The following is a 10,000-nucleotide window of genomic DNA, read 5'->3' on the forward strand; positions in this document are numbered from 1 at the left end:
TACATGATTTCTCACTTGTTAAGTCGAGAAAAACGCGCTTGTTGGGGGCCTGGGTGTGATGTTTTCAAAAACACTTTTGGTTAAATGTTCGTCATTATGACACCGAACGCGATGGAGCTTTTGTTTTGGGGGGCTTATCATTAGCTTGGTGTTGTTGTGTTGCTCGATCGCAATGTTCGATCTTTCTTTGTTTTTGTACCAATTTTTGTTTGTCGCATCCTCTGGGGTTCGACATTGAGGAATCGCGCGCGTTTTTGACTGCAAAACGACCGAACGCTACGACATTTTAATTAAAATTGTGGTGGATCACGGTTGGCGTAAACCATCTACACGCAGAAAGTTTCTGTATCCTAATCTAAACATTTCTGTATTGATATCGTCGCAACCATTCTGAGATACGTGCGTCCTTGTTGTAAACATTTCGAATCGTAATATTTTCTAGCCTGTTCCTTCGTTGTGTGAAAATGTAAATGAATTCCTCTCGCCCGCGCGAATTAAGACCTTCATTTTTGAAGTGCCATACTGTGCAGCTCTTCCCCCTTTTGTGAGCTGGAATTTTGTTATTTTTATCAACCGCGTTGAAGGTTTGAATTTTCCGACTTGGATTTCTGTAAAGATGGGGGGTTTTGGGGGTGTTTTGGGGGTGTTTTGAATTATCCATCCATGCGAGAATTTGTTTAATCAGGTTTAATACGTTGTATTCGATTTCACTGCTCTCTTCGGCCCCTGAAATCAATAATGTTCCGTTGTTGAATGGTTTTTGAAATTAAGGGAAATTGAACTGCATTTCTTTTGTCTATTTCCCTAAGCGAAATCATTTATAAAAATAACCAAGTTAAAGTGAAAACCAAATGTTATGTTAATTGAGACGAATTTTTTAGCAACTGTTTCATGTATATTAAAACTCGCTTGAAAAGTAGCTGTCAATTTTCAAAAGGTGTCTTCCGATATTACACAATTTTTTTTGTAGTGACAGGTTTTTGGACAAGGTGGCTATGAAATTAAATAGTCTTTGAATTTGTCACTTTCACTTTTTCCCTTTGACTTTTCTAGGTTTTTGAAAGTAAACGTGTGTTTATAATCCATTGTTATTCAAATGACGTCCGGTGACCAAGTTGTGAAGAACTTGTGACCGTCAATATGCATATTTTTCACATTATTGCTATATTGTCACTCTTATTTAATATCGGTGTGGTTGGAAGCACGATTTCAGGATTCGCGTATTTTGCTGAAGGTAGCTTCATGGTGACAATTGCAGGTTTTATGTGAGTTTTTCTTTGTACCTTATTTGTTTACTGTTTACCGGTCGCCCTAGAAACAAAGTACAATAGGGTTGCTAACAAACGCCCAAAAATGTGCTCAATCGCCTTAATTAAGTATAGCAAAACTAAATAAGGTTTCAGTGATTTGATTAGCACTTTTTAGAATAAAGAGATCTAGTATACTTAGATCCCGTGACACGCTGATAAACGTCAACCTCCCAGGTTTCCATTGAAAAAGTGCGATTATGAATTAATAACCAACATCGTGTAAACTTTTGTTTCAAAGACTTGTTACGTGCTGTAACTATAACAACAACATTAATGCAGAGTTTTGGAAAGTAGCGCACCTTCAGATCGTGATGAATTTTTAAAACTGTTTTTGATAGCATCACTCTTGATCAATACCGAGATAAAATAGTGAAAAATATGGTAGTTATGTTACACAGTTGAGAGCGATGACCGGTCAAAATGAGCAAAGTCTATAACGTATTTCTGTGTATACCCGTAAAAGAATGCTGGATATCACGTTTCAAAACAAAACGAAAAAAGCACTTGTTAATCGGCAAAATTCGAGAGTTTTTGACCCCCCAGAAGTAGGATTTGAAATTGTCGCTGTGATCAGGGTTTAGCCCGAATGTTATTGCGTGAGATTGCGTGCATAATCAGGGAAATAGATTTTAGCGGTTGACAATAACACGCTACCCATCACCTTCAAAACGGTCGGATAAAGTTGTATTGTTGGACATCAATCAAAGAAAAGCCCTTTGACATTATTTTGATTTCTGACAACATTTCAAGGCAACAGAACCAAGAAATTGACAGTTTTATCCGCTGAAAGATGGTAAACTTTATCAAAGTTGATTTCCAAGAAAGAAAGGGCATCATATAGGAAGGATTCCGTGTTTTTTTAACGACAAATGTTTAATCGCTGCACGTCATAATTTGCAAAATCAGCAATGCGTGCTACTCGCTTAATCTTTCTTTCAAATCAATTTAAATAAAGTTTTTCCTTCTCCTATCCTAGGGTGGTAAAATTATCAGTTTCTTGCGAAGTTGCTTTGGATTGTTGTCAGAATTCAAAATAATTCCAACTGTTTTTTTGTGTGTGATCGACGTCCAAGTAAACGCTGCTTTATCCGACTCTTTTGAAGGCGATAGTTCGCGTGTTCTTGGTTCCCGCTATAATTTGCCGTTACGCTTGAAAACGTTAGTGCAACTTTGCCTGATCACAAAGAAATTTTGACACAAGTTTTCTAGAGAGTTCTCTCGCTTTCCTATCCGAAAAACCACAAGAAAAAAGGAAAACTCGAGATGTTAATAACTAAATAAGCCTTTCAGATTGAAAACCAAGAAATTGATTGTTTGCAAGTTGTTCCGCTTTCAACGCACAATATTGACGTAAGTAATTATCTCAGTCCTTAGCTACGACTCAATATACAATAAACAATATAGTTGCTAACAAGGTTTTAATCACATCCGTAAATCACGGAAGCGTAAAAGCTTCCAGCCTGTTCGAAAGAAATTAACGTCATTAGAACTGAAATCCCTTGTGATCGAGATAAAAGTATATGGGTGATTTAACTGGAGCTATCGATCTCAACTTTTCACGACATTGACAGGCAAAACGGAAATTGTTAAAAATCATTTGAGGGGTCTGGTTAGGGTTTAAAGCCTGGTTCTCCTCTGCGACGCAAATGGGAGAACGTGTGAACATCGAAAACGCAGATGCAAAGACAATCGGAGAAGGAACATTTTTCTTTTTCTTGCGCTTGCATTACGTGTAAAATCCACGAACGCTTGCCTCCTACGCAGTCACGTCACGAGCCAAAGAACATCAGACTGCACGAGCGCAAGCTCAGGCAATCAGAGTTGACGGATCGTAACCACAAACACGCAGACGTTCTTTGGCTTGTCCAATCTCGTACCCAGAGTCTTCAGGCTTTTTGGTCAGCGGGGCAACGCCGGGAAGACTCTGGGGACATCAAATTTTATTACCGCAGGATTTCTGCGGTAAAACAATGGAAACCGTTACGGAACAGCCAATCAAAAAAATTGAATTTTTTCGATGTCCCCAGAGTCTTCCCGGCGTTGCCTCGCTGACCAAAAAGCCTGAAGACTCTGGGTACGAGATTGTGGCTTGTCACGTCACGCACTGCACCCCACGAAGGAGGAGTGCGTGACGTGAGTGCCTAAGAACGGCTGCGTATGAGCTAAAACTGTCCCCGACTGAGACAAAAAAATTACTGAAGCTGTAAGAAAGTTTCCGGTGCCCTGTGGCTACAAAACGTTAAGTTGTGCCGAAAATGTCAGCTCACAGTCAGCAGTTGAATGCGGCTTTCGCTCAACTTGAATGTAAAACTCGAGGAGAAGAAGCAAAACAGCTAAAACTTCAACCTCGTCCATCATCTTGAAAGTGTGTGTTGCTCATGCGGGTGCTCATGCTTTGCTCGCTAGCCGCTGACTTCGTTGGAGGCGGATTCAGATGTAAGAGAGTTTCTTCAGTTGTCTTGCGTTTGCATTTGCGTAACGTGTTTACTTCGCTTACATTTGAATTCACGTGTGAACCAGGTTTAACGTATAGCTGAGAAGTGGCCAAAATTTAGAGCTGTCACGACTAAGAAATGTCGCGGGTTTTTTTTATCTGAAAGCTAACAACGTAACATAAAATTAACGGGATGCTGAGAAATAGCCAAAATTTCTGACCGTATTCTTAGAAATGTCTGTTTTTTAACTGAAATTTGACAACAAGAGCCCATAAAATTAACGGGTGTTGGGAATTGGCCAAACGTTCTGACTGTCAACTCAGGAAAGCTGACAACAGGAACCCATAAAACTGAATTATTAGTTAGAATTTTACCTATACAAGGTATCAGTACAGTGTTGTTTTTCTTGGCATTTTTCTAAGGGCGTGCCAGCGGGATTTATTTTTGTCACAACTTTGGGTCGTATTGAACTACTTTATATTATGAGCAGTGGGAAACACGAGGGTCAACTACTCCGGCAAAGCTGCCTCTAGAAAAAAGCTACATTTTACTGAAAGGCAATTCAGTAAGATTATCATCTGAGCGTCAGTTCACAGGGCGCAGAGGAGTCAAATTTGATGTAAATTTCGCCCAAATTCACTGCGAAATTGCGCGACAAAGATGAGTTTGTTGATACAAGAACGTGATCGAACAAAGCGTCGTGACATCTCACTTCGTGTCTGTTGAAAGATTACATTGCCAACAGTGGTCTCATGTGGGGAAACGATCGTCGCCCTTAAGTAAAAGCGAAGCTTTTCGAACGAGGCATGCCGTATGCTACGGTAATGCGCTCACAGACATTGATGTATGCGGCTTGTGTCTTGGGGAGAACCTTTCAATAGACGCGTAATAAGATGGTCAATTTGCGTCGAAATTTCCCAGTGAATTTAGCCGGAATTTGCATCAAATCTGACTCCTTTGCGTCCTGTGGTCTGTTCTGCTGTCACTTCTAGAAATATCCCCGTTTCGAATTCCCATGAGCAGCCGCCATTTTGAGTTTTTACCTTACCTTATCTTGAAATGACTGAAGTCCATTGTGAATCCTTTCCTATAAAAAGTACATACTCAACGTTAAACCAATTTATGAGAATTGTGCCCCGCACTCAACGAGAACATTATCATAAAAGTGTAATAGTTAAAACATTTTTTCCAGTCTTCACACTGTACTTCATGGCCTTTTAAAAGACAAATTTGTGTAAGCTAAAACAGTTTAATCTGTTCGGATATTCTGAAATTGCCACCGAAAATGTTGGGAGACGGAACGTTCTTTCCAGAATTTCCAAGCTGCTGTTGACTTTCCGAAAATGCCAGCTGACCTTTCTTCGCACCGTTAGTGACGTATTTGTGCGGGGATATAGCCAGCGAGCTTTGCTTCTATCTAGTACTAGTTCGCTTTTCGTTCTTTTAAATTGTTCAACTTTAAATACATGTCTCATTAAAGCCTTTGTTCCTCGGGACTTAATCTGCATTAAAGAGGCCGCAAAACAAAGTTGGAAACAAAATTTTCACAAGCACATTTTCATCTCAATTTCTTTTCGTATCGAGGCTTGACGAACCGATAGAATTAAAGCGCAAATGCGTATGTTATGGGTCAATCAGTTTGAATCTTCAATATCCCCTTACGGGCATTTGAACTTTAGAAACTAGGCTTGTTTATTTCCGCCCCGCCGAGCCAAAAAGGCGTTCAAATGCCCGTTATGGTGAGCCAATCGCTCACAAAATTACCGGGCAAGGAAAATAATCAAATGCCCGGGAGGGATGCTGGAGGTTCGAATTGATCCGCGCATTATTGTTATTAACGCGGCGATGTGCGAATTTTGTCGAGCTGCTGCAACGTCGAGATCGTTAGTGCTGTGGAATTCGGTGAAGATCTACGGATCTCGAAAACATGTTTACTGAGTTGAAGAACAACGAATAAACACTTGGGCAGCTGCATGGACTGTACCTGAGGAGTGACTGTCTTCGACTACGTCCTAGTCGCCTCTTTAATGCTCGCTGTGGAAGATGAATCTAAAATAATCCAATTTAAAATTCAACTCGTTTCGAAAGCTACCCTACATGTTAAAGAATTGCCGGTCACTCAAGGTAAAGAACTTTTTTGTTAATTCATACACTCACGAATTCATTCATTTATCATCATCATTATTCATCGTCATCATCATCATTATCGTCATCATCATCATCCTTATCGTCATGACTGTTATCATCGTCATCATTATCGTCATCATTATCAGCATCATTGTCATCGATATTGTCAGTGTCATCATTATCATCAGCAACAATATCACCACAGCCACCGCTACCAATAACATCATCATCACCATCATCATCATCATGCAGATCTTCATCATCATACCCTCATCATACGCCTTCTTTCCAAACTTGGTAAACATCTTTGAGTGATGCGATAATCGGAGAGCGCGGCTAAAACATTGTCCTGTTAAAACTGATTACTAACCCTCCAAAAACTGAACTTAGATAATATATCTCTTAAATGCGTAATGTTTGCGTATAATACCAATAACACTGGCATCATTGAAATAAACTCATTACCGTTTAACGTTCTTGCTCACGTTCGATTTGTAACAACCATTTTTACAAGGGTGTAAATGACGTAAGCGCTTAAAGTAGAATGATAACATAATATTCAGTGACTTCGCTAACCAATGACTAACCTTAATCATAATACCTATATTTAATTTAAAATAGTGGACACGACATTAAGCTGTAATCTCATCGGACGCTATAGGCCTTTTCACGGACAAACATCCTCCAGTTTAAAAATGTGACAAACGTTGCTCGGTGTTTGTTAATGTTTGGGGAATCATTTGACACCGAATTACAGGTTTGTTTTCTCCATACAATCTGTCCAATTCTTCTTTTTTAAAATGATGAAGTGTACGTGAAAAAGTCTATAATTATAATCCTTAAGTTTGGAGTAAGAGGCTGAATACTGGCAAGTCTGGCTTTTCAGTCTTAGTGCTTGTACTAACTTTTACCAAGCGCGCGTTGGAGTTAGTGGGTGGTACAACCACGGGCTCTGAGAGATCCTCAGTGTTTTTTGTGTAGTTTGTACGTTTCCGCTGGCTTGTGTGTTCTGACGCAAAAAGGACGACTTTTCGAAGTCGAGGAGCGAGCGCTCTGAAGGCATGGCACTGGTTTGGAATTAGCTGGAAATACGGCGTTCTCCTGTTTGTTGTTGTATTTTTGTTTTTCTTACTTTCTTCTTTTTTTCCTTCTTTTTTTTTCTCTTTTGGCTTCCCTTCTTCTTTCCTTTTCCCTTCCTTCCCTCCTTCCTTCCTTCCTCCCTCTCTCCCTGCCTTCCTTTCTGTAAGATCCAATCACAGAGTACAAAACATCCCATACATTGGAAGAAAATGTGATTAGGTTGCCCAAGTCAATTAACACCTCTCTGTTATGGAACTTACAGGTTCTCTTAGGACTGCATTTCATCATGTCGAAAGCTATTCGTGCGCGCGCATTTAGAACACTCGAACCCATGGTCAAACTTTCGAACCAACATTTTTACTTACAGATTTTGTAAGGATTCCTTTTGAACATGGCACAAGTTGTGACAGCCCAGCCAGGAACAACAGTTGTTGTCCAGCAAACTCAAGTTCTGAGGGACTGGAATTCTGGCGTTTTCTCCTGCATGGATGACATTGGCAGCTGTAAGTTAAAGATGCTGTTGTTCTCAATTAATCCTCATTAGTATTAAGTCTTCCTGTAGGCTTCCAAAGTCTCTTCTTTGGTAAGTGGCCACGTGCCAACTTAATTTCTCAGCTATGCACTAATTTCCTTTGACGACCAAAGGCTCGACATGGTTGATACAAATTGAAATCTTCTGTAGTCACTACAGAAGGTTTATACGGTCGAACCTCCATGTGCGACCACCTCTCGTAAACGACCACCTCCCATAAGCGACATCCTATCCAAAACACCAAATTTTTTCCCAGTCGAAAGCCTACGATTGGAACCTCTCGTAAGTGACCGCAACCACTTTTTGAGGTGACAGCATTATTATTTTTCACTGTTTTTCACCTCTTGTAAGCTACCAATTGACACATGGTCTGACCTCCATGTTCGCCGTATGTACTACGCTAGTCAGAGTTTACGAGGAAACTTTTACTGACGACCTAGCACTGGTCGTATTGCCAGACTAGGAAATATATGCAATACATTCTCTTGGAATAAGTAGATGTGCTAGACCTGGAAGAGACCCCCCTGGTTTGACTCTCGAAAGCGACCACCTCCTGTAAGCGACCACTACATCTTGATGTTTTGGGTGGTCGCTTACGGGAGGTTCTACTGTAGTTACGTAGCCTGTTAAGCAACACTTCGAGTAGTCGTTGGCAGATAGTCCAAAGTAGACAACAGCGAACACTGGAATTAGCGTCTAGCAGTGCCTAATTGTTACATTTCTTTTTTACCTGGCAGGCCTCATGGGCTGGTGCTGTCCTTGCTTCCAGTTATGTAGCATCTCCACCCGTATGGGTGAAGGCTTTCTCTATGGCTGTTGCTGCTCTTCAATTGCACCGTTTACCCTCAGGGCCAAGCTACGAACTGAACAGCATATTCAGGTAAGTAAGAGCTAACGCAACGCTTCTTTGGGACCAGCGACTGCCAAAAATGCGTGACGATCTCCCGCGAAGCGTGACAAATTGTTTCCCGTGCTAGTTTCCTTCCCATCGTCACAATATCCTGTGCCACCCAACTTCACATTACGGAGAGTTAGGGGCACTGACGCGGATTTTTTTGTGTATGTTGGTTAAAACCGCTCAAATATAAAAAGAACCTCCTCTCTAACATGAAATTACTCTTAGAGTTCCAGGAAGAAATGTGAAATGATTTCTCTGAGCAAGAGTAAACTGTGACCAGTTTGGGACATTTTCCCAAGAGACACAGTAAGAACCAATTTTTTCCATCTTAGCCATCCACAGCCAAAAGTGATTAATACTAATTTCTGTGCACGAATAGGGAAATTGTTAACAAAACTGAACCGTTATTTTGACGTTTACATCAAAACAAATATATATATTTATTAAGCTATTAAAAGTCACACTGAAACTAGCTTACACTGCCAACAAAAGTCTATCGTTTTTCCTACATAAACTATAGCTTTATTTTTCAGGGCTCACTTTGCAACGATGCCGTTATCTTCACGTTCTGCGGCCCCTGTACCTTGTGCCAGATGGACCGAGAACTCAAGGCCGTTGGAAAGTAAAGCGGCTTCAAAGGAAACCACACCCTCGTGTTTACTCTTTTTGTCATTTATTCGAGACTTTTAGATGTGTTCGATAGTTTTTTATTATTATTTTGATTTGAATTTTTAAGGCTTTTTTTGCTTCACCGAAGGAGTGTTTTAAAGCTATGTCTACACTATACCGAATAGCTCTTGTGCCGGCACCAAAAATCAGTATAGGGCTTTCGTTCACACACAAAACGCCGATTTGGGATCGATTTTTGTGCCGAAGCCGATGCTGCGTTTTTTCGTTCATGAAAGTGAATCGTCGCATGTCGGATAGGTTTTCGTGACACTTTCTTGAGTAGTGTGAACAGAGAATCGAACCGAATCAGAGAATCAGAGCGATGATTGAATTCTAGTGGAAAGATGGCGGCGGTTTTAGGACAATTCTCAGTGTTCACACCAAGCCGAAGTATTTTTCAGAACGGTATAAAATGCTATCCAGCATAGTGTAGACAAAGCCTTTAGTTAGCCTCGTCGTCCAGTTGTTGTATATCTTAGTTTTTAGCTTAAACTGTTGATTTGCTGACTTTTAATTTCGGTTAGGCTTTCTAGTCTAACGTTTCTTTCTTGCGGGAAATAAATGTAAGTTTTGGTTTTTTATCACAAGTTTTAGCTTTCGATACTAAGGTGTGTAAAGGGTTTATCATGACGCTGTACTGAAAGTCAGCACTAAGTCATGTCACATATTTAATGCATGATCGCAGCTATTTATCCATTCGTTTCAAATACGCACGTTTTAGCCTTAGTTCTGAGACACTGAGTGAATTTAGCTGTCTTGGGAAATCATATTCTTGCACTTGAACGAGTTGTAACTTACCGGCGTGGTTGAATAAAGGATTGCGATCCAATGATCCCATTCATACACGCTTCACTTTGCAAACAAAGTTAGCCCGAGTGAACTTTAACTTAAGCCCTGATATCAACATGCTTGTTCTCGTTACTGCTCTCTCAGTATTTCTTTTGTTAGA

At 40.4% G+C, this 10,000-nt stretch overlaps 1 protein-coding gene across 1 annotated transcript in view; it reads left to right on the top strand.

Annotated features, from left to right (window-relative positions):
• LOC146461037 (cornifelin homolog B-like) overlaps window positions 1-9,883 on the top strand; it is a 10,042-nt gene extending 159 nt beyond the window's left edge. The window contains exons 2-4 of the mRNA XM_085087499.1: window positions 7,320-7,455; window positions 8,222-8,364; window positions 8,916-9,883. Coding sequence (XP_084943625.1) covers window positions 7,344-7,455; window positions 8,222-8,364; window positions 8,916-9,008 — 348 coding nt within the window. The 5' untranslated portion in view covers window positions 7,320-7,343 and the 3' untranslated portion in view covers window positions 9,009-9,883. The remainder of the gene's footprint in view (window positions 1-7,319; window positions 7,456-8,221; window positions 8,365-8,915) is intronic.
• Window positions 9,884-10,000: the final 117 nt, after the last annotated feature.

This window comes from Pavona decussata, unplaced genomic scaffold, assembly GCF_977016875.1.
Source record: "Pavona decussata unplaced genomic scaffold, jaPavDecu1.1 SCAFFOLD_202, whole genome shotgun sequence".
Lineage (NCBI taxonomy): Eukaryota > Metazoa > Cnidaria > Anthozoa > Scleractinia > Agariciidae > Pavona > Pavona decussata.